Source organism: Zonotrichia albicollis, chromosome 8 (assembly GCF_047830755.1).
Source record: "Zonotrichia albicollis isolate bZonAlb1 chromosome 8, bZonAlb1.hap1, whole genome shotgun sequence".
Taxonomy (NCBI): Eukaryota; Metazoa; Chordata; class Aves; order Passeriformes; family Passerellidae; genus Zonotrichia; species Zonotrichia albicollis.
Window position 1 is genome coordinate 41697187 of NC_133826.1, and position 27799 is coordinate 41724985.

The window sequence follows — 27799 nt, forward strand, 5'->3', positions numbered from 1 at the left end:
GAATCAGTCACATTATAGGGCCATCATCACGTCTACATCTTCCCGAGAGTTCAGACCGCAGAAAGAGGATTGGAATTGTACTGAGGTTTTTACATGTGATACACCGGAAGACCGAATTGGATTGGTACCGGTGAAAATGGCATTAAAATGGGGATGCGAGTGTAGGGGGTATAATCACACGGTTAGCAGAGACTCCATGGATGGACCTATAGATTGCAGATATACTACAGTGCACAGTCCTGGAAATCTAGTCTGGGTGTTGGGACACGGACAGTGGACCACACATTTATCTTTAGATGGATCAGTAACACAAATTACCCTAGGGGTTCCCACATTGTGTCCATACTGGAAGCAGAATAGATTGATTCAAAGGAAAGGACTCAAAAAGAGGGAAGAATCCCTAGAGGAGCAGTGGCATGAACCTGGCACAGGAGTACAATTTGGGTGGATATTAGAGTCATTATTCCCTCCGATAGCAACATATCGAAATAGGGAAATGCTCAACAACTTGTTAGGACAGACAGAAAGATTGGCAGCAGCTACTAAGAAGGGATTTAAAGATCTAAATTTGCAATTGCAAGCTACATCAAGAATGACCTTACAAAACAGAATGGCATTGGATTTGCTACTGTTAAAAGAACATGGAGTTTGTGGTTACCTGAGTAGGAGAGTAGATCATTGCTGTGTACACATTCCAAATGTTACACTTGAAGTGGAGAAAGATATTTCCCAATTGGCAGAAGTGGAAACAAAAACCAAGGAAATTGAAAGGGAAGCACAGGATAATTGGATAGGAGCAGTATTTGATTCTTTGGGGCTTCACCTGTCTGGCTGGATTACTTCCGTTATACAGTATGTACTAATGCTTTTGGTATTTTTGGTGACTATATGGATTGTATATAGATGTCTTTTAGGTGTGATTGAAAAGGAAAGGAAGCGATCTATCCAGTTGCTGAAGGTGATGACCCGTGGGCGGCAGAACGAAGAACATCCCCCACCTTGCTATGAAGATGTTACTGTCAATACCGTTGGTTGAGCATCCTTGCAGCAGGACTTAAGGATGCTCAAAAGGGGGGAAATGTTGGAAAAGAAATGAAATTTAGCAAAATGTTTTATTGTAGTTTAGTTATGAGTTTTGTGTGAATTGGTTTGTAAAAATAATTTTGTAGCCGTTGATATTATGTGATTGAGTTTTGTGTAACCCTGGCAAGTAGCTTTAGAAACCTAATAAACATTAAGCCAGGGTAGGAGAGTAAGAAGACTAACTGGTTTGGGGATAGCATACAATAGGACAGGTAGAAGATTTCTGATTTTGCTCGTGAACTAGGGAATGTATTACAAGGGTCCGTAGTTTGGCGAAGGGCCACTGTTTCTTGGAGACTTTGCGAAGGGCCACTGTTTCTTGGAGACTTTGTTATGAATTGCTTGTGTATAAAAGGAAAACACCCATGTGTGAATTTTGGGGTTCTGTTTTTGGGGACGCTAGTCCGCAGGCCCCCGGGCCCTTCAATAAAGCGCCACACAAAACTTATCCGAGTTTTGTGTCCTTTATCATTCGGGCAACAATATAAAAGATTTGTTTGTTTTGAAAGAGATGATAATAAAAAGGATCCAAGTATTAACATGGGAAATCGGACACTAAAAGAAAAATTGAAAAAAAAAACCCAAAGGGGAATAGAGGAAAGAAGAGGAAAAAAAGAGTCAACAAAATTGGCTAAATTGTATAAACAGCTAAAACAATACTACAAGGATTGGGATTTGCCAGCCTCAAATAAGAATCTGTTTGTGAGATTGATGCAAGAAATTGCTATGGAATTGGGACTATCCAAATGTTGGATTTGTGGAGGTCTAAAAATGGCTAAAAGATGGCTGTGGAAAGGTGAGAGCTTAGCTCCAGAGCAATTTTTAAAGTGGAACCACACGCAAATTTCTGGAACATTGAAGAAACCTGAAGGATGGATTTTAAGACATCAAGTAATTGAAATTATTTGTATAACTCAAAAAGAAAAAAAATTTAATAAAATAGTAGGGCATACTCCTTGTAAATCCACATTGGTGGTTAATATGGATGATTGTTCAAAAATATGGCAACCTAAAAACCCCGTTGAATATTGGGGACCAATAAAAAAAAAAATGTAAATGGGATAAACAGATTAATTTATGCTGGTACAAAAGTCCTGGAGCTAACCCCTACCAATTCATCAACAGCCTAAGGTCTTACTGAAAACAATTGGAAAAAACTGATAAAAAATGGAAAGCCTCAGATGGGATATGATTCTTATTCCAATAGGGATATATTAAATTTGTGGGCAACAATAAGAAAGCTATCACAGAACTTGCAGAAAAAACTAAAAGGGTGGCTCATGTGCCAGTACAAAAGTGAAATTCAATTTTGAAAACAAATTGGTGGAGTAACCTCTTCGGAAGTGTTTGGAAGAAAAAGTTGGGGTTCATGTTGTTGTGTTCAGTTCTGGGACCTCTGTTTCTGCCTTGTATGATTCCAAGTTTTATTAGGTTAATTCATTTAGTGATTCAGGGGATGCAGATTACAACTATGATTCAAGATGCAGAACCTCCCCCCCCCAAAAAAACCCCAAAATCTATAATGATATTAAAAGCTAAATCGACCCCTGTTAAAAAACAAAAACCTAAAAAGATTGAAATAGACCAGGAAATGTTAACTAAACTCAAAAGAGAGTATAAAAGACTAGAAGCAGTAATAGAAATGCTAAAAAAGTTTAAAGCCAAAAAGAGACAACGAGAAAACCAAAATTTTGAAAAATATAAAAAATATCAAAGCACAGCTTTTTAAATACAGCACAAATCATAATGATCAAAAAGAGAAATGGGGGAGTTGTAATAAATAGATATGATTCATGCTGATAAAAATTGGAACAGTAATCAACATTGATACAGTAATTAATATTTGAGAATAATAAAATAGTTAATAGTTAAAAGTTGTAATGCCAAAGAAGAGAGGGAAAGGAGGGGCTCCACCTACCCCCCCTTCCCAGCAGATGTTCTCAAGGACCACAGGAAAGAAGCTGAAGATACAGTTGCTAAAAATGACCAAAGAACCTGGTTCAGTCCCATAAAATGCTAATAATAAGGGACTTATTGCCTTGATATGTAGATGCAGTGATACTTGGCTTACATTGTCCTGGCTTGGTGCACATGTGTAACCCAAAGGTGAATTAAAGGACAGCGAAGAAGACTACAGGGCCTTCATCAGTGACGACCCCCAAAGACTTGTGCGACCACCAAACCGAGTGGTGGCGCATGCGTGGTAAAGGTGATAATGGAGGCGGAGACAGAAAAGTGACGAACTGAAAATAGGAGGAGATGGCATTGACACATGGCATATAGGGGGTGACTTTCACTTGGCAAGCTTGTACGTGAAGTGACAAGGGTCATTGAACCCTGCACTGCGTACCCCGCGGTATCTCTTGCTTATGTGCTATTATTTGAACCAAATTATCCCTTATTTTAATCAAATTATATTGTATCCAATTTTATATTTTTCACTTTAAGTATTCAATTAAAATTGTTACTACTTTTAATTTTTTTTTTTATGATGGGATAATCGGGAAAATATAACACTGGGAAAAGGGCTCAGAAATGGTCATCCTGGCCACAGGCTCAGGCACTTGTGCTCCAGCAAACCTTCAGTCAGGGCTGGGTCGGGGTACAGAGACAGCAATGCTAAAGGGACAGATGTGGAAGGAGTTGGAAAGATGGTGCATCCCCTCAGGGCTGGGGCTGCCTCCTTCACCACCAGCAAATGACAGCAAACACAGGAGAATGGGCTGAAAACACAATGTCTGCAAGATATCTATAGGTCAGGGTTTAATTTACGAAATTACAGAATAAAATTGACAAATTTAGGAAAAAAAAATCTCTTCAGAAATGCCTGACTGTTGGAGACTTTTTCAGAAATGGCTTAGAAGGCAGCTGTGAGGAGTAAAATTCTCACAGCTGGTTTCTGTAAACAGTAGAAGTTCTCAGGTTGTTTTTAATTACAAGTAAAAGTGACAAACATGAAGACCTTGAGAACCTTGCATACCAGAGTTCTCAGGCAGCTTTCTCATAACAAGTAGATATTCTATCTTTGGCTGTTTTGGGAAAGCAAAAATAATTTTGAGAACCCAAATCTTGGTATTGGAAACATAAGGAGGAGTTGGTGTGTTATCTCTGACCTATTGTGAGCTCGGGTTTGCAATATGCATGAACTTAATTAACACGGTTATAAAACGTGATTGATTGAGTGAATAAAGGGGAGTCAGATGCTGAACAATGAAGTTGGGTCTCTCCCTCCATCTGCAATATATGGTGACCTCCTCGACGTGATATTGCGACACCATGAGAAGTGGAGTATGGGTCGGGTTCCGTGTCCGAAGCAGCAGCCGGGACAAGAGCAGCCGGAACAGCAGAAGCCTGGAGAGAAAAAAAAAAAAAACGGAAGAAAAGATGCCAAGACATGCCATGCTCCAGGACCGTAACAGACGAGCCTGGCTGAAACGTGCGGCCGCGACCTTGAAGAGCTGCAGAAAAGCGCGCTTTCGATTTAGAGGTAATGGAAAGGCAAGCCACATATGATCTTTTTATTGCTTTTTTATAGACAAGACAGATTAAAGGGATGAATTTGCAAAAGGATTTAACAGGACTTTGGACTGACAGCTATGCTAAAAGGGTTTTCCTTGGCCTCCATGCGGTTTACGAGTTAACGGGATGGCGTGAATTCGATGATTTATTATGGGAGAGTGATAAACCTGTCAAGATGCTGAGCAAGCTATGGGAGGAGAGCCGGCGCCGCGGGGAAAGCTGCACCGCACCACAGAAGCCGAGCCGCCGCCGCAGGGAAAGCCGCGCCTCGCCCCGCAGCCAGAGCCAGGTGGCCACCACCAGCGCCGCAGCCATGCCGAGTCGAGCCAAGCCGCCGCCGCGCCGCGGGACCGGAAGTTTTTTCGCCCGCTCCGACACCGCAGGGAGCTGCCGCGGGGACAGCGGAGCCGCCGCGGGAGGAGTAACTGCGTTGCCGTGGCTGCAGTGCGGACGGAGCGTGCGCAGTGAGTCAGCCTCGCGTCTTGCAAAAACAAGAAGCCCAGCGTGGGGGGGCTGCCCCGATGCGATGCGGACGGTGGTGTGAGACTGGAGCGTTTTTTCCCAGTGCGAATGCTTCTTCCCTCCGCCTGCAGCCGGCAAGGCTTTAGTTTAGACCCGGCAACCTTTATTAGACTGTACCTTAACAGACTGCCGGCTGGTGCTTGGCAGCGGGGACAGCCTTTCCAGCACACTAAGCAATTAATAGCAAGATTTATAGTATTCTTTCCAGCACACTGAGCAATTAATAGCAAGATTTATAGCATCAGGACACTTAGTTTGAGCAAAAGTTGATGGTACAACACTATACTTTGACTTGAAAAATTATTTGCTTCATAACAACGTAACCAGAAGATTATGAACTGATTGCTTCAAGTTCCTTGACTGCTGCTTTTGATTGGGACTGTTGGGGTGTTCAGCAAAGACTAGAGCCAGCAGTGTTTGGAACGAACATGAAGTGTAACAGAAGAATTTCAGGCATGTTGGGGGAGTGCTGCACATGTTTCAACATACAGACTATACAATTAACTTTCTTTCTCAGACTGAAATTGTGTTTGAAAAATTTAAGGGTGTTGGAAATATGTTAAAAAGATTGTATAAGTAAGATGAAGTGAGTGTAGTTTTTTGTATTTTTTAAGCTTTGTTTAGATGTGATAAATATAAAAGCAAGCAATTATTGAATTTAAAATAATTTTTTCCACTTATCTTGAATAAAGTTCTTAGGTTTAAAAGTATTCAAAGATAAAAATGCTGCAGCAAAAATGTGGGGAAAGTTGTTTTAGTTTAGTATTTTAGAATCAGGCCTATAAGTAAGTTATAATAAATGCCATATTTTATTTTTATAGTAAGTTTTGTTTATTACTAAGTGACTTGAATTGAATTGCCTATTAAGTATTTAGGTTATATTGAGTTTAGGTTATGTAGAATTTAAAATCAGCTGATTTTTTAAGTTTAAGTAATGTTAAATTCTGTTAAATGTTGAATGCTCTCAAGGTTTTAATTTCTGTTAAGTTTAGATATTTTAAGTGTTTTAAATGCATGCTAATTTTTCACTACTCCAAATCAACCAAGGACTGAGAAATAAACCAGCTGATGCCATTTTAGCCAAATGACTAAAGGATTACAGTCTGTAAAACTGATTTTGAACTTTTCTGAGAAACCCAAGAAAAGGGTGGATGTGAAAACTTCAAGGACACAAAGGATCATTTTTCAGACTCGCCATTCGACTCCTCCCCAGGTGCACATGAGGGAGGACAGCTGACAGCCTTTTAACCCTTTGGGGTAAAAGCCATTGCTCGGACCATGGCTGGGGGACCTTATGGAGATACTGAGTGTACCGTTGAATGCTTTTGTTTGTTTTGCCTTGTATTCTTGGTGGTATTCAAGATATGGTCAGTGGAATGATAGAAAAACCCAGCATACCAACCTCCTTGCGCAAAAAAGAAAAAACCGGGAATTGTTGGAGATTTTTTCAGAAATGGCTTAGAAGGCAGCTGTGGGGGACAGGTTCTCACAGCCTGTTTCTGTAAACAGTAGAAGTTCTCAGGTTGTTTTTAATTACAAGTACAAGTGACAAACATGAAGGCCTTGAGAACCTTGCATACCAGAGGTCTCAGGCAGCTTTCTCATAACAAGTAGATATTCTATCTTTGGCTGTTTTGAGAAAGTAAAAGTAAGTTTGAGAACACAAATCTTGGTATTGGAAACATAAGGAGGGCTTGGTGTGTTATCTCTGACCTATTGTGAGCTCGGGTTTGCAATATGCATGAACTTAATTAACACGGTTATAAAAAGTGACTGATTGAGTTAATAAACGGAGTCGATGCTGATCAAGAAAGGTGGGTCTTCTCCCTCCACTTCAATACCAAAGGTCTGCAGATTTGGGGATAAATGGGTGGAAAGAGCCTCAGTCCTGCTGCAGCTCTGTGTACTGGGTACCTTCTGATGGGTCAGCATGAATGGTCCTTAATTTCTAAATTATTCATATGTCATCTATTTCTTTAATCTTTCTCAGAGTAAATACTGTGAAAGAAATTGAGTATCAGACAGTGCAGGGAGACTGAATTCTCCCTCTTCCGTGCAGGCAGGCCTTGTGTGCAATGCTAACTTTGCGTTTCCCTGAGGCCAGAACCTTCTGCAGGTGTCTGAAGGTGCAGGGAGAGCCCAGGCTCCTTCCCCCAGCAAGGGCAGGGAGCAGCTCTGGCCCAGGCCGGCGCTGCTGCTGCTCCTTGTCCCTGTGCCCAGGGTTTGCTCTCTCCTCCCCAGCAGCTGCCCCGCCCCGTGCGCGAGTGTGCGGCCCAACTGCTCCTGTCCCTGATGGAGAGAATTGGAGTCACCCAGCTCGCAGGCACCCCCAGGGCTGAGAGGCTGCCACACGTGGCAGGGAAGCTTGCTCAGGACTGTCACAAGGACACAAGGTAATGATCTTCATTTCACCTCCCAAAACAGGAAAACCGTTTTGTGTCTGGCTATAAAGGCGAAACCACACAAGAGTGGAAACTAAAGGGAAAATGAAGTTACCTCACGGTGTGAATAAGGGTCATAGAATCATGAAATATGCTGAGTTGGAAGGGCCCATCAGGGTCATCGAGTCCATCTCCTGGCCATGTGCAGTGACCCCAAGAGTCACTCCATGTGCTTGAGAGCCTTGTCCAAACTCCTCTTGAGCTCTGTCAGCCTTGACACTGTGACCACTGCTCTGGGCTGCCAGGGCAAATGGCTGTACTGGGAAACCTGAGGTTGGCCAGCAAAAAGGAACATTGCCAACTTTTTCCTGTGGCTTGAAGGATTCTTTACTGAGATCAAAAGAGCTCAGATCAGCCAGTCCAACTGTTTTGTTTGGCCTTAGGTGCACAACACAAAGCCAAAGTGGTGGCTAATGTTCATCACTGAAGGATCCCAAACATCCATTTCTCATTAACTTCACACTATCCTAGAAATATTTCATGGGTCTTTAGCCAATCTCTTCAGACTTTCTAAACTTGTTCTGAAGATTTCTAGAATGCTGTTATCTGTGGCTCAGTGAGCTCCATATTTCTTCTTGAAGAAAACTGTGGTTTCCTACTGGGAAAATCAACCCGAACCACCAAAATCCCCTTCCTTGATGGTGAAATTGCCATTAATAGCTGCCAAGAACACCAGAGCAACTAGCTGTCCCTGTGCATACACATAGTATAGAATAATCAAGAGGATGCATGAGGTGTTTTGTCCTGGCTTCCCTGCCAGTTAAAGAAAGGCAAATTATTGTGCAATGGCAGCAAGACACTGCTAACAGGCTCTGACAACAAAGCAGATGTGTTTAGCTTGTTCCCTGGGATCCTTTGATGCCACAGAAGCACACCCCCAGTTTCAGAGTGAAATGGTATTTTTCTCTTGCCCCACATTGTCCTCTTGCCTCTTGTGTTCAGCTGACAGCACTGTGCAGTGTCAAGTGAGGTAAATCTCCCTCTTTGCTGAGTAGGTAATGCCTTCTCGTGCAAGGATTGCCCCTGATGAGTTTAAGGTATCAGTCTCTTCTGTTAACACTCTTCCTGTGTTTGCTCACTTTTGTTTTGTTTCCTTCCTTCCTTCCTTCCTTCCTTCCTTAGGCATTATGCACAGGAGATGGTGAAGATGTTGCTCAATCATCAACAATTTAAAATGCTTTTGAAACGATCTCTTCCCACCCATGACCTGGAAGATATTTTGACAAGAATTAAGAAGAAAGTAAGTGCTGGCAGGAGAAATGTCTCTTTTGTGCAAGTATTGCCACTGCTAATATGAGAGCAAACGCACCCAATCTGTCTTCAGCTCATTCCTCTTCTGCTGAATCATTTTGCTCCTGGGAATGAGCTGTTAATCCTCAGTCTGTTCATCTGCAGACCACAAAGGAACTGATATTATTAGGGAAAAAGTGGGGTTTAGAATATTTTCAATATCGGTCACAAAGAGGAAAGGCAAAGAGGAGAAAATGGTTTTACATTTAAGCGTAAGCCACCACCATGCTCTCCCTTCTCTGCCCCCTGTAAAGCAATTAAGTGAGAATTGTGCTTCTGAAGATAACATAGTCTTTGCAAAGGACACTGGAAGTAGTAGTGCCAAGAAAATTCCCAAATTTGCAAAAGATGTCCAGGTCAATCCTAGTTACTACAATGACTGTCTGTCTTTTGGGACTACTGCCCTGCTGTCCAGCCATGTGGAGCTGGAAGAAGCTTGGTGAATTCAGCAGCATCCAGTGGAAAATCCTTTGTTTGTTTGAGGGGGAGGATTTTATATTTTTAATCGACATTTTAGAAGGGAGCTTGCCTTTGTGCAGACACAGGGAGAGTGAGTGTTGAACCAAATCAACTTCCAACACAATGGGCCAACCCCCAAAGAGTCCAGTTTGTTCTGCTGCTTCCTTCACAAACTCTCGTTGCCTGCCAGTTTGCATTATTCCCATTTCTGCTCATGACTAAGGAGTTTGGGATTTTAGACTGCTGCTCAGTCTGGTAGCACCCATAACCTGCCTTGCACTACTGAAAACAAAGAGTTGGCATCACTGAATCTCTGGTCTGTTTCCATCTGTAGTTAGGAAATGTTTCCCTAAGCCTTGGTAGCAGCGATCCTGGTTCTAACTTGTGTTTTCAACAGGGAATTTCCTGTTTTATACTCTAAAGATTGATGGGGTTTCTCTGTGTCTTTGTAGGGGATGGAAAACCAGAAGGCTGAAGGCCCATCTGTCAAGGAGCCGGTGAAGGAGAGGAACGATGGCTCAAAGGAGCCCCAGGCCACATTGTCTGCTAGCAAACAGCACTGAGCACTTTTCTTAGATGTGACAAAGCACATGACAAGCTTTACATGCCTCTACCTCAGGAAAAACTGTCTGGCAGAGATGACCAATGCCACACATTGTTTCCTTTCCCTACAAATACTCTAGGTTAAAAAATGTCTACTTCTGCATTGTGCTGAACACAACTTCTCTGGAAGGGTTTCCACAAAAATGGAGAGACAAACAGACACCCATTGGCTGCCGCTCAGACGATCCAGTGCAGTGGTAAGGGCAGTGTTGTGGAGGCTGGGAGAGGGCCAAGGTTCTGCTGCCTGACTTGGGACAAGTAAATTCAAACAGGGCTTTTCTTTCTTCTGAGTGGAGTCATTTTCAGATTGGTGTTTTGATGAGAAATCTCAGTCTGGAAGCAAGATGCCATTCCACAAAGATGCAGTTCTCATCCATGTGCTTTGGCCTGGTTGAATCATGGTTTTCTTACCCTCAAACAGTACCAAGTTTGAGTAGTAAGTAGCAAGGAAATTCCTGAACAACTTCAGTCAACAGGTGTCTCAATGTGGACTTTTTGTCTTGATATTCTTGTCCTCCATGTAATTTGCTTGACGGACAGCATGTTTGGTTTATTGCCCCCTGTGCTGCAATCAGCATTTAAGACAGGAATTTGCTCCTTGCTGTCTCTTCATGGCAGTTGCAGAGCTGCTTGTACGTATTCTCCTCTGATAGCAGAGGGGATTTATTTAACTCTGTCCTGCTCAGCAGTGGCAGGAAAGTGACCACATGCCTCAGTAGCACAGCTGGCATCTTCCCGTGTTCATGGAAGAGACAGGTTGATCCAGGAGAATTGTTCCCAGTGGGTTTGTTACACTGTGGATCTAGTCTCTAGGGAAGCAAATGAAATGTGAGCGTAGTTCTGGGATGTCTGGATTCTGTTTTTATCTCTCTTACTGATTTTCTGAATCCTTCAAATATGGCTCTGTTTATCTGTTCAGATGCATCTGAGCTACTTTTCCAGATTGTCATGGCTGGTTGCAGAGACACTTCTCCAGAGTGATGAGTTTCGTTATTCTAAGACACACACGTCCCTTATGAGGAGGCATTTAAGCTTGGAAGTAGTGTCTCTCTTTCTCCACAAAGCAATGTGACCTGTGTGCCCTGGCAGCCATCTGAAGATAGATCAGATGCATCTCATCCTTGGCTTTCCTGAGTGAGCAGTGGTGAGAATGTCACTTGCAGATTGTCTCCTGTAATGATTGTCATGAGGTCCACGTTGTTCTTCAGACCCTCATGACTTTCCAGCTTGAAATCACATAATTAGGAAAGCTGCTCAAGATGTTTTGCTCACAATTAACTGAAGGTATTGTCTGTGGCTGCAGCTCTCTCCACAGAGAACAGCAGGCACAACTTTGCCAGGCATTGTCCTGGGGAAGGTTGTGAGAAGATCAAAGAATGAGAAACAACACTTACCTTCACTTGCTGTGCCTGTTATTGTGAACATGTGGAATGTGTTATGGAGATTTGTTTACCAAAGGGTAATTTCTTAATTGGCCACTGGTGATGGTGTTTTGTATTCAATTGACCAATCTGGTCTGTCTGTATCAGGCTGTCTGTAAGGACAATGAGTTTCAGTATAGTATAGTGTAGTGTAGTGTAGTGTAGTGTAGTGTAGTGTAGTGCAGTGCAGGGTAGTGTAGTGTAGTGTAGTGTAGTATAGTATAGTATAGTATAGTATAGTATAATAAAGTGATTGATCAGCCTTCTGGAATCATGGAGTCAATGCTAATTATTTCCTCCACAGGGATGCCATGCAGCCATAATTATCACCAACAGGTCCTCATTTGGTTTTATTTTCCAGGGTGAAATCTCCCTCTGATGACACCTCCTACACTGTGCAAAAGCCCAGGTCACGTCACCTCCAGCTGTGGAAGAAACGGAGCTGCTCCAGAAGCTTTACCATCTCCTGGAAGCCAAGGGGTTTCAGACACAGATGGAAGGAGTGGAACTCCTCCTAGACCTGTGCAAAACCAGCCCCCAGCTCATCTCTACTAACATCGCCCAAGTATGGAGGGTATCTTCACTGCTCCTTTCCTTTAGCTCCTTTCCTAAGCCTGTAGCAGCAAAGTTAATTCAGTGTGTCTTGGCACTCCGTCCTGGCATTTTGGGACACGTGGTCCCTCTTACCCAGACAAATGTAATTCAGGTCCAGGCTTCAGGACAAGTTATTTCAGTCCAGCTGTATTTGTCTGGCAGGTGCCTATTGCTGCTGTTCATCAGATGATGGCAGAATTTTCTGCTGGTGTAACTGCTGCTCTCTCCTACTCCCAGCTGGGTGAAGTGAAGGGAATCCAGCCCCTGAAAGCATGGCAATTGTTCTCTAGACCAAAAATGGGTTTGCATGGGGAAGAGAATGATCAGGCTGGGTTGGTTTAAACCCAGTTGTTTTTTTTAAGAATACTTCTATATACTCCATTTGTCTGAAACAGGCACAGCTCTGGCTATTCATTTCCATCTTTGTTTCTATTCCTCTTGGTAAAGACAGTGCTCACCCTTCTTGGGGGTCTGTTTTTCTCTTTGGAAAAGGAGGAAAACAGCTAAGGACTCATCTCTGCCTTCTCCTCCCAGTAGCTGCTTTTTCCCTTTTTCCACGGAAAGCTGCCTGATAATGTGGCTGTCAAGGGACTGAACCTGCTCTAATGAGAGCTGTACAGCACATTACATTTCAGAAGTCTACTTGTTAGTTAGAGAAATGGTCTGGATCCTGGAAGAGTTGATCAGAGCCCTGCACTTCTCCAGACACAGGTTCTGAGACAAACAAAAGAAAACTTAGATCTCCTCCAGCCATAGTTTTGGCAAAATCACAATTGCCCTCAGTACTTGAGGCAACTGTATAGAAAACCAGGCATTGTAAACATCTGCTTCCATTCAAAGCAAAGGTAGTCTTTAGCAATAATAAATGGAATTGATTTACTGATTTATAGATGGAGAGAAATACCATAGGAACTATTCAGTCCCCGGCCAAACCTCTTAAAAACAGAGGAAAATCTTTCAACCAGCATGAGGTTGTGCCACCATTCCAGTGAGTGGTCCACAGGAAAACAGTGAAATTGTGCAAGCGAGTGCTCACCTGACAGAAAGGATCACTTTCATCTTTGACATTGCTGACTGCTACAGCCACTCTTCAAACAAGGACATTTGAATCCAGCTTTCACGATGCTTGTTCTCTTCACAGATTTTTGATTATTTTGTCCTGAGAATATCTGACAGCCACAAGAAAGTGAAGCAGAGGGCGCTGGACGTACTGGCTGAAATCACAAGAGCCCTGAAAGATACCTTGAACCCCGTGATCATTGGTTTGGTGGAAGGAATAACAAAGAACCTGAACTCAAAGGATCCCAGGGTTCATCGGGCAGCTGTGAAAGCACTGGAAGAATCCTTTGCTCATTTGGGTAAGGCTGAGCCCTGGCAGGGACTCTCCTCAGCTTCGTCTCTGTCTCTCCTGCACAAGAGAGCGCTGAGTGCCTTGACAGCTGCTCTTGTCTGTGGAACACTGCAGCTGACACCCACCAGAGGCTGTGCAGGTGCAGTCCTTATGCACCATCCCCAACAGGCTGGAATGGGATCAGCATTTCCCAACAGTGCCAGGAGCCCTTGGCTCTGTGCTGCTTGTCTGAAGAGCAAGTCCTGGACTGCAGCTTTGGTACAGTTCAAAGGCAAAGGGAGTTGTGGAGTTTGCTTGGGCCCCGTCTGACTTCCCAAATGAACAGCTTTGCTGTTGGCATGAAGGGACACTGACCCATCAGAGCTTCTGCAGGGCAGCCACCTGGGAGGCTCTACATTAGAGGCATTAGCTGCCTATTTTCCACTTCTCTTCTTTGTCTTCTATTTTCAAAGGGGAACTTGTGATTCACCAAGTTCATTTCTTTAGAACAAAGAGGTATAAACCCAGCTGTTAATGATGCCTTGTTCCACTTGTTGTTTTGCATGGGGCAAGATGGCCACAGCAATTAACTACATAGGCAAGGGATGTTCTAAATTCCTTTGCCACACACATTTATGTCAGCTCTGAAAATTCTGTACTGGGGGAATATGCCTGAAAAAAGGAGTGTTGAAGAGGCAGGTCTTCAAGGGGAGTTTCCACTTTCTCCTCCCCAGCTGCTCTGTGATCTCAGGAACTGCCTGACTCAGTGCCTTTCTGTGACCCAAGTGTGGGGCTCTTCCTTTTTGCTCTGGGATGCAGAACCTTTTCACTGCTTCCATGTGACTGAACTCTTGAGGTCCCTGATGTGAAATGTTTTAACACAGCTCCTGCTACAGCAGAAAAGTTTGGATTTACAACTGTGAGAGGAGAGCTTTTCTTTCTGAATTTAAAACCCTAGAAAGCAGGCTATAAGGAAAGAAGAAAAGGATTCAAAAATCCACAGAAATGTACTTGATTTTTTAAAATGGGGTTGGCCCTGCCCTTTCCCTCCCCACTGTCCTTACTCCTATGACCTGAGAAAAGTGAGCAGAAACGTGTGTTTCCCTTGTAGATAAAGTGTCACTGCTGAAAGAGTTCAGCTACCAATGGAATCAGCTGAGTGGCCAAGCCCTGCTGGATGTCACCGAGCGTATCACAGGTATGGCCTCCCCTTCTGAGCCCAGAGCTCTTCCCAGGGAGCATTTACAGGGAATGCCTGTGAGCAGACAGCAGAGCAGCTCCTCCAAACCAGGAGGTGCTGAGCTTGTCCCTGCTGCCCCATGGCCAAGGCAGGTGGGTTTGGCAGGTTTTCCCTGGCTGCTGCAGAGCTGGGCAGCATCTGAGATGGGGGCAGCGCTGGGCCTGGGGCTGAGCTCTCACTGGGGCATCTCGGAACCACCTCCAGCAAAGGGAGGGCTAAAAATGCCCCAGCTGGCTCCTCTCTGGGAAGCTCAGGGACATCTGTGGTCTTTGAGGGGAAATGGTGGCAAATGCTGTTTCAGGGCATCAGTTTGTTTTGTCCTCACAGAATTCTTGTTTTTGTCTTGGAAAGTTTTGAGGCTGAACCAGGCAGGGCCTGGGGGTCACAGCTTAGGCCAGAACTCAACAGAGGTATCAGAGGCACGGGTTTAGTGCAAGGCAGCCTCTGGGGCACAGGGACAGAAGCAGAGTGCTGAGGCTCCCTGCCTGTGCTGTCAGAGTGGCCTTGGACTGAGCCTTTCAGGGTGTGCAAACAGTGTCTGCCTGTGTCAGCGCTGTCCAAAATGCTACAAATGCAGCTGATAATTGATTCCTCAGAGGAGCTTGCTATGTCAGCAATAGCCAAGGAATGGAAACATTATAATCCCAATATATAGCAGAGAAGATGATTGATAGCCTTGCTTTAACTGGGGCTAAATCCACTGCTAATTATGCCAACATCTTTGAATGCAAGGTTTAATATACTTTGTGTCTTCATTAGGAATCTCAAAAGGGCATGTTCAGCAATTGGGAATGTCAAAGGCCCTTAAAGAGCATTTGAATAAAGTAGATCTCCAGCAATAGGGAATTAAGTTTAGCAGTTCTTTTGATCTCTTTTTCAAATAAAGGAATTACCAATAAATTAGGGATACTTTAGAAAAAGCGGATGTTCTCTCTTAGATTTAGTAGGAACAGACAGCTGTTCCTCACGTTCAGTAGTCACTGATGTCTTTAATTGCATTTAAACTCAAATGAATTCCCATTTTAAAATGGGTACCATAACCCTTTCCTGCTTAGCAGAATTGGTTTTCGGTACTTGCAGGAGCTCTTTCAATGTTGATGACTGCTGGTGGATTAACAGCATAGAGAAAATGAAGTCTCTTCCACCACAGAATATTAAATGGCTGCTAGATAACATTTTGTCTGATTGGAAAATAAGTATGGTCTGCAGAGCATTTCAGGTTTTTTTCTCTCAGCCAAATCTGCCAAGCAAAAAGCTGTTGGTAGTAACTTTTTGTCTGTGTTTGATACAGTTCAGTTCAGAAAATGGGCAGAGATATTTCAGGAGCAATGTGAGAAAACACTCGTATTTTGGTTACATTTCAGTCTCCTGTATAGCATTTTTCTTTCTCTATGTCCTATTTCAGTGAACATTATAAGAAAAAATGCCATTACCATTGGGAGGGGAAGTGACATTAAAATATGAAGATGCCCAAATGCAAAGGCAATGGGGTCTGGGTAATTATCTAAGACGCCCTGAGGTTTGAAGCAGCTCTTTGTTGGAAGCCCCAAAAGCATTCTGCCAAAGACACCAGCTGGTCACTGATGTTTCTCATCCAGCTGTCAGGCAGCAGCCATCTCTGGTGGGCTGGAGTTTTGAGGTGTGTTCTAACCCTGCCCTTTGCTGTGTGCCACTGAGCACAGGGAAGAGCCAGATTAGACATTTGGCACTTGGCATCAAAGTTACAAAAATGGAATCATCTCTTTTATTAGAAATCTCTCCATTTCCTCTCTATGGTGCATTTCCAAATCTTCAGTGTGGGTTTAGACAACTTCTTAATGGAAATCAAAGGCAATTGGACATTTCATTCATTGTTCATGCAGAAAGAGATTGTGAAATAATTTAGTAAAGGTAGGAAGTCTGCCCCAGGGACAAGGCTCTGGTTGGAGCAATTAGTGCTGAGGGGTTGGTGGTTCTGTTTCCAGGATGCTCAGCTGCTTTGCCCGTTTCTGGACCAAGGGGCTCTGGGTGCTATTTTGCTGCTCTTGGCCAGAGAGGCTGGCAAGAAGCAGAAGCAGAGGCAGATCCTTGTTTGCAGTGAGGCTGGTGGGTAAGGAGCTGTGTCTCTGTCCCAGCAGTGCCTGTGCAGGGGGTTCATGCCAGCAGCCCTGAAGTCGCCCAGCGCGACGCCCTGCCCGTGCTCTGGTCCTGCCTGGGGAACAAGGCGCTGCCTGTGCGGAGCGCCAACATCCGCACCGTGGCCACCAAGCTCACCTCTGCCCTCTGCAAGGTGATGGGCACCCAGCTGAAGAAATGTGCTGCCAGCAAGCCTCCACATGTGCGGGAAAAGCTCTCCAAAATGTTGGGCTGGTGAAGGCGAGATGTTCTCCAGAAAGCTGAGGAAGTGCTGAATTGGACACCTCTGGATTTGCCTTTTGAGCTGTGCCAAAAATGACAAAATCCTAAGGAAGGGTGTGCATCTGCCCCCACTCTCTCCATCACATTTCCTTGTCATGGCATGGGGGGCCTGGAGCAGCTCCAGATGGAGTACAAGGTGAAGGCAATCATGGCTCAGCCTCACACAGAGGTGAGGGGGAGCTGGGCCAATCTCTGCTGGCAGGAAGGGTCTTGTGGCAGCCCAGAGAGGCTGTGCACATTGCGAGGGAACAGCTGTGCCCTGCATGTGCCCCTGCAATGAGCTGTGCTGCTGCCAGTGCCCCTGGAGCTGTGGGGCTGCTGAGCTGTGGGGCAGGCAGAGGAGCAGGAGGGTGCATGTGCAGCTGAGCCATTCCTGGGGAGCACAGGGCTCTGGGCTCCCTGCTGTCCCAGGGCAGCCCAGAGGCCAGGCTGTGCCTGTGCCAGCTCTGGGCAAGTGGCTCAGGGTTTGCCCTGGCCTGCCTCAGTGTCTGCCAGCAGGAGCATGTTTCCCTGTGCAGCTGTTTAGAAGTTTTCAGGAAAGGTGTCCCATGAAATATGGAGCTTCAGCTGCTTTAGGTTTGCATGGTGGCCTCTGTTAAACTTTGTGTCTCCATTTTGCAGATCTGACTGGTTACAGGCTTACCGAGAAGTTTTCTCTGGACACTTCCGATGTACCCTCACCCACAAAGTCCTCGCCTCCCATCCAGAAGAGCTCTCTTTCCTCCAAGCTCAGGAAGAAGCTGCCGCCTGTATGAAGAGTGTTTGAAGAATAGGATTGATGCATTAGGCTTCATAGTTACAGATGTACATATGTTCTGATCTTTAGATGTAGTTTTGAATTAATGTCTTTTGATTCTGTCTTTAAGTTTTGATGATATATTTTTAATCGTATATATTTTATTTTGATGATGAAAAATAAATAAATAAATAAACCAAGAGGAGAATGTGAGACCAGGACCTGCTAGCCTAGAGATTATGGGAGTGCAGCTCACTCAATGTGCCAGTGTCACCACATCCTTTCTTCATTGGGCCTCTCCTCTTCCTCTTTGGCCATCTTTTTTTTGTGTCATTTGTGCTGCTGTTTTCAATTTGTCATTGTAACAGGGCCACCGTTGACCTGTTTGGGGGACAATGGATCCAAAAGATCCTGTATAGTCAAAGGTTTTCTACCTAGGTGTGTTCTGTGCTCACCAAAGGCATGAGCAAAGAAACCAAGAGAAGTGTGCCCAAATCCCAAAGCTTTGCTCCTTTGCAATCTCCCACAGATCTGGCTCACAGGTGTCTTCAATCACAATTCCATAGGTAAGAAGAGGTCATGTATTTCACTGGGAAATGATGTACTGCTTTGGCAAAGTCACCTGTATGTATATTTACCTGGGACAGCAGTGCAGCTGTGTTGTTTGCACCTTGTTTGCAGAAGGATGAGTGCACTGGGAGGCCAATAACAAGTGACAAGGTTTCCTCAAATCTGCACTGCAGCCTGGGTGCCATTCAGCCCAGAGCTAGGGGATCATTTGTTCCCATGGACCAGTGCTTGCCAGTGGAATGAATTCCTGCACAGCTGGAAGAAGCAATTCTTGATTCAGCTCCAGCTGTTGGTAGGCTGCATGATCATTGACAATGCTGCCCTTCCAGAAATTATTCTGCAGTTTCCTTTCATAGTCATTTGAAGATTTTAAACTTCACATTTCAATTTGCTTTGCCTTAGGGAAAAACACTTCTGGGCCCAGTGCAAACTGTAACCTTTTGGCAGCAAAGTCCTCATGGTTGCCAGCTTCTGATGTTACAGAATGTCACCTGGCTGCCTGTGTTTGCTTAGCTCTGGGTCTAGTCCCAGCCTAGTAAAGCCCAGGCAGGGTGGCACATTGCAGGGAAAACTGGTCCATGAGCTTATGGGGTTGCCATCACCACAGAGTGAATGTGCCCTTTGGGGATTCCTCTGGAGACAAATTTAGGGACCTGCTCCATGCCACAATATTCTCTTAGATTATTCTAAAATATCCTAGAAAAGGCTGTGAAACTTCACATCTCCTTGCACACTCAGTGTTTGAAGAGGGGCATTTTTGTCCCTCCTCAAAGTCATTGTTCTTGCACACCAGAAACATGAACATCCACCTACAGGAATGATGCATGGTCCTGCTGCTGCTGCTGCTCCAGAGCACTGGGCAGCACAGACCTGGGTGTTACCAATATGAGCACTTAATCAGCATTTCATGCTCCTTCAAGCTGTCCAGATCTCAGGGCTTTTTGTTTCAAAGCAGCCACTGCACCATCTCTAGAGAAGAACAGGAAATGGGAAACAGCGACTGCCAGCCTTGCAGGGGTGTGGGGGAAAACTTGAGGTGTCTGCATCAAAAGATGAATGGAAAGAATGTAATTGCCAAAGCAAATGCTTCCTTAGGATAGCAGGAGCAGTTCTTTACTGCATGCTTGCATGAAGATCATTTGGGATCTCCTTTTTGTGTCTCATGCAGAAAAGGAGCTCTTAATAATACCACACTACTTAAACCAGATTGGGATGTAGCTCTGTAGTGGTTCACAATGAAGCAGACTGCCTGCTGTGTCACTGCCAGCCCTGATAAGCCTGCGAGGGACTGTAGTGTATCCCATGCCTGTTTTGCCTCCAAGCAAAGCTTGGTTTTCCTTATTAGTGTGGAGTAAATACAAGAGTAATAAAATGGACAATTAAACTGGCCACTTTGGAGGATATGCTCATGCTTTTGCATGTCAGTCCTGTACCTCATGCTCCCAAGGCTTGTTACTCATCATGAAATATTTTAACAAAAAAACCTCAGCTCTCATGTTACATCTGAATAAAACTGCATCAGATCATCAAGAATTCTGCTGTCAGGAACAAGACAAGAGCCTTCCGACACTCGCTTGCAGCTGTCCTGGATTTCTGCAGCCCTTTGTGTAAAGCTGCTGCAGACAGAGTGTTTGGAGTTGGTTTGGGCCTGTATGAAAGATCTGTGGAGCAGTGTGCAGGGCTCTCCTGGCAGGAAACTGTTTGTCCAAGCCCAGGGACATGGTGCCGGCAGGAGCGGAGTGGCCCCGCTCCCAGCCCGAGAGTCTGTGAGCTGAGCCACACCGGGGAGAAAAGGCAGCGAGGGGCTCCAGCCCAGCTGCTTCACTGCCCTGCCCGCTCCATGGAGCTCTGCCATGGGAGAAAGCCGACGCCGGACGAGCCCCCGAGCTTCCATCAGCTGCTGGAACTGCTCCGTGACAGCTCCTGTTCTTCCGAGAGAGACCCCGGCGCCTTCTTGGAATGCGTGTCATGGGGGGATTCTGTTTGTTAAAAAACTGTTAGGGGTTTTCTACTTTGATCTATCAGTAATAATTTCCTATTGCTGGAAAGGGACTGTTGGAACACTTTAGAGGAGACGACTTATTGCACAATATCCTGTTTGAAGTTGTCTCAAACTGTGTGAGAGAGATGGCGTCATACAGGAGCATCCCCAAGGCTGCTGAGGGGAAGGCACAGAGGAAGACAAACCCAGTATTTCTGAGAGAACTCCTTGACACCAAACCAACCTGAGTTGTCAAACAGCAGACCTGATGTTTCGAGACATGGGCCAAAGGGGAAACCTTTCAGTGTGTTTGGTCCAGGCTGGGTTATGCTCGAGGCAAAGCTGTGTCAGTGTGTTGGATAATACTCTTTTCTCGACCTAGAGATGGGGCAACTGAGAGGTGTTTTAAAAACTTGTATTCCTTTTCAGTCTCAGGAGAAGGGTGAGACAATACAGATGTTATAATTCATGCCATCACAATCAGAAGCTAACTACTTCATAATTATAATTCACTATAAGCATTTCTTGGTATATCAGCCTTTTGCCATGCCATGTTGTAGATGCCTTAAAGCCAATTATTTAAAACTACCCCTTGATGGTCCAACTACAATGCATCTTTCATAGCTCTGTTTTTCCAAAGTCTTATTTGCAAGACCATCTTTTGAAACTTTTTTCCAGCTCCATTTCTCTTTCAACAATATCTGTCCTATTCCATGGAAATTTTTAAGGTAGCATTTCTTGTCTCAAAATTTATATACAGATTCATACTTTGTGGGCCTTCTATTAGGCTCTAAAAACTTTCTACAAACCCATTTCCCACATCAGTGCACTGGGCTCCTTCTCTCCTCATTGTGCCTGGCAAGCACAGAAGCCCAGAGCTCCTGCAGAACCCATCACAGCACTCAGTGGGAGCAAACTTGTGTCCAGTCCTCACCTGGAGCTGTGGTGCCCAGCATTCCACCACACTGGAATGAGGAACTGTTCTGCTCTTTCAGAAGGAGCTAAGGAGGTTTGGCCTTCAGATCAATTGTCTGCAGGCTCCTGCAGTGCCTCCTGCTGCTCCCTTGCCAGAGGCACCCCAGGCCAGGGGGGCACATCTGGGCTGCTGTGTCTGGCTCTGGGGCTCCCTGTTCTGGGCAGTGAGGAGGAGCTGCAGAGGCTCTGCAGGACTGACAGGATGGGCTTTGGGGCTGGCAGGAGAAGCTGAGGGACCTGGGCTGCTGGAGCTGCTGAAGAGGAGGCCCAGAGCTCATCCTGCAACTGCTCCAAGGGTGGTTCCAGAGAATCCCAGAATCAGCAAGGGTGGAACAGGCCATGGAGATCATCAAGTCCAACCTGTGCCCTGACACCAACTTGTCTCCCTTAGGTCCTCTTCTCCAGCTGAGGTGTCCACAACCCCAGCTCCCTCAGCCACTCCTCACAGGACTTGTGTTCCAGACCCCTCCCCATCCTTGTTGCCCTTCTCTGGACACGCTCCAGCTCCTCCATGTTCTTCCTAAATTGGGGGCCCCAGAACTGCAAACAGCACTCGAGGTGCTGCCCAAGCAGTGCTGAGCACAGGGGAAGAATCCCTGTCCTGCTCCTGCTGGCCACACCATTCCTGATCCAGGCCAGGAGCCATTGGCCTTCTTGGCCACCTGGGCACACTGCTGGCTCATGTCCAGCCTGCTGTCCATCAGTCCCTGCAGGTCCCTTTCCGCCTGGCTGCTCTCCAGCCCCTCTGGCACCTTGTGGAGGGAGGGAGGCAGGGAGGGAATGGGTCCAGATCCAATCCTTCCTGAAATGTGGTGTTTGCTGGCACTGCCAGTTCCCAGATCTTGATATTTCCCTATTCTGGCACAGCCCAAGTCCAGCAATTTGCTGGCACAGAAAGCCAAAACCCGTCAATTTCCTGATGCCAATAGAGGTACCCAGACCTGGTGTTTGCTGCCACTGCCAGTGCTCACATCTGGATATTTCCCTCTTCTGGCAGAGCCAAGTCCAGCAATTTTCTGGTAAAGAAAGCCACAATCTGGCGATTCCCTGCTACCGTCATTGGCAATGCCAAGATCTGGTGTTTGCTGGCACCACCAGTGCCCAGATGCGGGAATTTCCCCGTGCCAGCACAGCCCAAGTCCAGTACTTTCTGACAAAGAAAACCAAAACCTTGCAAATACCTGGTACCTACAGCAACCCAATCTTGTGTTTGCTGACACCACAAGTGCCCAGATCCAGAATTTTTCAGGTTCCTACACAGCATAATTCCAGCAATATGCTGGCACTGAAAGTTAACATTTGGCAATTTCCTGGTGCTGGCACATTCCCCACCCAGATCTGTGTGTGCTGGCACTGCCAGTGCCCACATCTGGCAATTTCCCTCTTCTGGCACCACCCATGTCCAGAATTTGCTGGCAAAGAAAGCTAAAACCTGGCAATTTCCCCTTGCCAGCACCACCCAATCTGGAGTTTGCTGGCAGTAGGATCCAAAGAAAGAAGGAAGGAAAGAAGGAAAGAAAAGAAGAAGGCGTCCAGATCCAGTCCTTCCTGGAGCCTGGAACCTGAAATGGGCTGTTTGCTGGCACTGCCAGTGCCCAGATCTGGAAATTTCCCTATTCTGGCACAGCCCAAGTGCAGCAATTTGCTGGCACAGAAATCCAAAACCTGGCAGCTTCCTGCTACTGGCTCTGGCACCGCCCCCACAACTTGTGTTTCCTGCACCAGAACCCAGATTTGGAAATTTCCCAGTGCCAGCAGAGCCCAAATCTGGCAGATTTCTGTCGCTGGCAATGACACCACCCAGATCTGGTGTTTGATGGCGGTGCCAGTGCCCAGATCTGAAAACTTCCTGGTGCTGGCACAGCCCAAGTCCAGTGATTTGCTGACAGAGGATGACAACATTTGGAAAATTGCAGGTTCTGGCTCCAGCGCCATCCAGATCTGGTGTTTGCTGGGACGGCCAGTGCCCAGATTTGGAAATTTCCTGATGCCTTCACAGCCCAGGTCTAGCAATTTTTTTTTAGCTAGCTGGGGCAGAGAAGTTCCTCGGACTGTGACTTTCCTTTTTCTTGGAACTGTTTAAACCCACTCTGGACTGAAAACCCAGAAAAACACCGGCAGCTCACCCCTGTGGCCCACCGAGCTCTGGGACGCTGCATTCCAGCACCAGAGGGACTTAGAAGAGACCGAGTGAGCCAACTACAACCCACAAAAAGGACTTTCTGAATTTGCCATCTCTTCAGCACTGTCAGAGGTTTTATTTAATATTATTCATTTTTCATGCTTGTGAATACTTTACCTGTTAAATAAACGGGGTTTTTTTCACTTTTCTTGAGGGAAATCTTTTCCTGAACTAGTAGGGGGAGGGGCCTGCTTGAACTTGCTTTCTAGACAGACCACTTTAGGAGGTTTCCTCACAAAATCTGCCCTAAGCCAGCACAAACAGTCATAATGAAAATTTCACCAGTGGCATAATTTCCTGGTGGCAAATCTCGTGACAGGAAATTGACCTCATTCTCCATGAGAGATTCTTGGAAAGAGCAGACAGGAGAAGATTCCTGGAAAACTGAAACAGCTTTCCAGAAGTGAAATGAAAATGAAAGAAACAATCCAAGATGCTTTCCTCTATTTATTTCTATGCTCCCCTTTTCCATGTTGCACTACTTCTCTTCCCCTTTTCCATGTTGCACTACTTCTCTATCCCAGTGATTTTTAGACACTCTAAAATACCATGAGTTTTCCTTCCCCTGTTTTTACAGGAAAGCAACACTGGAGGTGTAAGTGCAGTGCTGGGCTGAGGTAGGAATCCCAACCCAAGGGAAGGTGGCCCGACAGTGTTTGACCCTCAGCAAGGTCGCTGTGCCAGTGTGCAGGAGTCGGGGCTCTGCATGTGGGCTCAAGGCTGCAAAGTTCCCGTGTTTGGGCAGACGGAGGGGCTGTCCCCGGGGTGCGCGGGGCTCGAACGTGGGGCTCGTGGGGCGAGCGGGGAACGGACACGGGGACGAACGGCCCCGGTGCTTCAGTTGCAGCGGCGGCAGCGGCGGCAGCAGCGGCGGCGGCGGCAGCAGCAGCGGCAGCAGCAGCGGCGACAGCAGCAGCAAAAGCAGATACCCTAGAACACTCTCTTTCTCTCTTTCTTTCGCTTTTCCTTTCTCTCCTTCTCCCTTCCCGCTGTCGGACACACTTCTCTCGCGGCCCCTTGCCCGGCGTCCCTCTCCTCTCCCCGCCTCCCTCTCCCCTGCCGGGCCGGGCCATGCCCCCGGCCCGCCCCCGGCCCCGGGCGGGGCTGCCCCGTGCCCGGCCCCGGCCGTCCCGCCGCGGTCTCGCCTCCGCCCGGCTCTGGCTGTACTGGCGGTGGCGCTGCTGGGCGGGCATCAGTGCCTGGGGCGGGGGCGGCATCGCCGCCCTTTTCCTCCGCCTGGCCCGAGCCCGGCCCCGGCCCCGAGGCAGGCTCCAGTCCCGGCCCCGGCCACAGCCCCAGCCCCGACCCCAGCCCCAGCCCCGGCCCCGGCCCCGACCCCGGCCCTTGCCCCTTCTCCTCCCGGGGCCCGCGGAGCACACAAGCGGCGCAGCCGCTCCCGCCGCCTCCGCTGCGGCTTCCCCGGCCCGAACTCCGCCGCTCGGCAGCGCGGCCGCCGGCCCCGAGCCTCCCGTGCCGCGTTCCCGGGAGCGAACGCCTGGGCATGGCCGGCCCGGAGCGGGTGAGGGGCGCTCGGGGGCCGTTGCTGGCCCCGGGCCGAGCGCTGACCGCCGCTTCCCGCCCGCAGGGAAGGCGCAGGAGGCCCTGCAGGAGCGGTACCGGCTGGGATCGCTGCTGGGGCGCGGCGGCTTCGGCAGAGTCTTCGCGGCCACGCGGCTCTCGGACGGCGCCCCGGTGAGCAGCGGGGCCGGCGGCGGGCGCAGGAGGAGGGGATGGAGGAGGAGGAGGGCAGAGGGCGGAGGATGGGGCTCGCAGTGCGGGCGGCGAGCTCACCCCGCTGCTGGCCTTGGCTTGCAGGTGGCCATCAAAAGGGTGCCACGGAACCGCGTCCGGCACTGCGGCGAGCTGGTGAGTGAGCGGGGCCAGCAGCCGGGGCTGCCGGCCAGGGATGAGCCGGGGCCCGGCACGGTGGGAGCCGCCAGGACGCCCCGAGGGAGAGCGGGCGTGGGGCCAGCGCAGGGCGCAGAGCATCCCGGCCTGGCTGAGGGCTTCCCCAGGCCTGGCACGGCATCGGCCCCACTGACGGCATCGTGCTCCTCCCGCAGCCCGACGGCGCCAGCGCACCCCTGGAGATCGTGCTGCTGGCCAAGGTGTCCACTGGCTTCCCCGGTGTGGTCCAGCTGCTGGAGTGGCTCGAGCTCCCCAACTGCATCGTGATGGTGCTGGAGCGGCCAGAGCAGTGTCAGGACCTGCAGCGTTTCATTGGGGCACGGCGGTTCCTGCCCGAGGAGGAGGCGCGGGAGCTGTTCCGCCAGGTGCTGGAGGCCGTGCGGCACTGCACCAGCTGCGGGGTCCTGCACAGGGACATCAAGCCAGAGAACATCCTGGTTGACCTGGACACCGGGCAGGCCAAGCTGATTGACTTTGGCTGTGGCACCTACCTGCAGGACACAGTCTACACACACTTTGCAGGTGAGCCTACCCAGGGCTGTGCTCCCACTGCTGACGTCTCATGGCCCAACATCTCCCAGGCAAGCTGGCTGTGGCAGCGGGAGTTCTCCCTTTTGCTGCCAGTCAGGGCACTGAGTCCTCAGCTGAGTTGCTTTAGAGCAGGGCTGGGTGGGCAGCCATCTTCCAGCCCTGCTGGCAGCCTTTGCTCTGCCCAGGACTGGGGCTGGGCTGAGGCAGCCAGCCCGACCAAAACCCCCGTGGGTGGGGGTAGCAGAGAGAGAGGGCAGAACCTGTGCCCCAGCCACTTTGGTGTGCAGATGAGAGGAAGGGCTTGCACTACCCCACTCACCCTGTTTCCCTTGGCTTCATAATATTTTTGGGGAAATGCAGGCAGGGAGGATAAGGGCATGTTTTTTCCCCAGCATGGAGTGGGTTTTTCCTTTGCATGTCATGGTCGGGCCTAGCCAGGGCTGCCCTCTTCCAGCACCAGAGGCTTCTTTTCCAACCCTAACTTTGTGCACAAGTCCCAGATGCTGGCGAGAGGGCAGTGGTCACCCTGTGTGCCCCTGATGCAGCCCCCGCGGGCCCAGGGATGCTGGGGCCAGGCTCTGGGAGCAGCAGCATCCCCCTGATGAACTCCATCTGTATTCCATAGGAACACTGTCCTACAGCCCCCCAGAATGGAACGACTTTGGCTGGTACCATGGCGAGGCAGCAACAGTCTGGTCCCTGGGCATCCTGCTGCACCAGATGGTCTGCGGGGAGCACCCTTTCAGGAGGGGCCGGAACCTCAGCTGGGGCCAGCTCCCGCTGCCACAAAGGCTCTCTCAAGGTGGATCCTCTTCTCTGGGCACGGGGGGAATCCCAGTGCTGGGAGCCAGCAGCGGGCTCATGGGCATCCCGCTCTGGCAGCTGCTGAGGAGGTGGCACATGTCCTGCTCTCCTCCAAAACAGGGAATTGGTGGGAAAGTTTAGGCCCAGCTCAGAGCGCATCCAGCATGGCCTGGGCATGGGAACAGTGGGGTAAAGCAGACAGGAGCCTTCTCTGGCTGACCGTCAGTTTCTGCTTTCTCTCCCCAGAGTGCAAAGACCTGATCTGGTGGTGTTTATCCGTGAACTCCTTGGACAGACCCACACTGGAAGACCTGTTCTGTGTTCCTTGGATGCAGAATATTCCTCTGCCATAGAAGAAGGGAGAGAGCCACAGGCACACTTTGATCCAGGGCCCTGGTAAGTTCCTGCTCCACATATGCCTTGGCAATGAGAAGCAAAGGAACCCAACCCTTTTTGTGCTGCCAGTGTCACTGGACCGGGGTCATGGGATGGGAACACGCAGCCCTTGTGCTGGAGCTGAGCTGCTCTGCCCAGCACTGGTGGCCGCCACCCCAGCTGGTTTTGCTTGTCCTGGTTCCCTGACAGCTGGGGCCCTGGGCAGAGCCCTGAGAGCCTGGTCTGCCCCCAGGGAAGGAGAAGGAGCCCCTGGAGAAGCTGTACCGGGTGGGGATGATGATGCTGCTGCTGCTGCTGGAGACAGCGAGGGTGACATCAAGGATGACAAGTTCTTCCTCAGCCTGGCCACTGGAGGCTGAAGGTGATGCACTTTGATTCTGGCACCTTCCTCAAAGCCAAACTCCACGGGGAATTTGCAGATGAGTCCCCATCTGGGGAAATTCTGCCAGATTTGGGCATGACCCAGCATGGCGGGCAACCAAAGGCTCTCCCTTTGCTGGGGCAGATGCAACTCATTCTTCAGTCGCTGCCCAGCTGCTTTTGGCAGGGCTGGGAGGATGGGCTGGGGTGGGTACGAAATGGGAGTGGGCTCCTGGCTCTGCCAACAGCCTCCAGCACCCACCGTGCCCCAGGCTGGGGCTGGGGCTGGGGCAGCCAGCCCGACACAAACAAAGCCCCGTGGTGGGAGCAGAGGTGGGGCTCCAGAACCTGTGCACAGCTGCTTTGCTGTGCAGGCAAGGAAGGGCTTGGGCTGTTCCACTGCCCTTGTTTGCTTTGGGGTCACCGTGATTTTGGGGGACAGTGCAGGGGGGAAGAG

At 48.3% G+C, this 27799-nt stretch overlaps 1 protein-coding gene across 1 annotated transcript; it reads left to right on the plus strand.

Annotated features, from left to right (window-relative positions):
- The first annotated feature begins 4791 nt into the window (after nt 1–4791).
- Nucleotides 4792–26939, plus strand: LOC141729961 (serine/threonine-protein kinase pim-1-like). Its single transcript, XM_074546620.1, has 7 exons — nt 4792–5066; nt 17521–17570; nt 24929–25035; nt 25159–25209; nt 25407–25773; nt 26408–26584; nt 26833–26939. Exons 1-7 carry the CDS (start codon nt 4792–4794, stop codon nt 26937–26939), a joined length of 1134 nt encoding a protein of 377 aa, XP_074402721.1.
- Nucleotides 26940–27799: the final 860 nt, after the last annotated feature.

Excerpts from the sequence above, each read along its gene's own strand:
- LOC141729961 (XM_074546620.1), top strand. The coding sequence starts at position 4,792 with ATGGGAGGAGAGCCGGCGCCGCGGGGAAAGCTGCACCGCACCACAGAA. Across the intron at positions 25,210-25,406 it reads TCCGGCACTGCGGCGAGCTG|CCCGACGGCGCCAGCGCACC; the intron begins GTGAGTGAGCGG and ends CTCCTCCCGCAG. Across the intron at positions 25,774-26,407 it reads AGTCTACACACACTTTGCAG|GAACACTGTCCTACAGCCCC; the intron begins GTGAGCCTACCC and ends TGTATTCCATAG.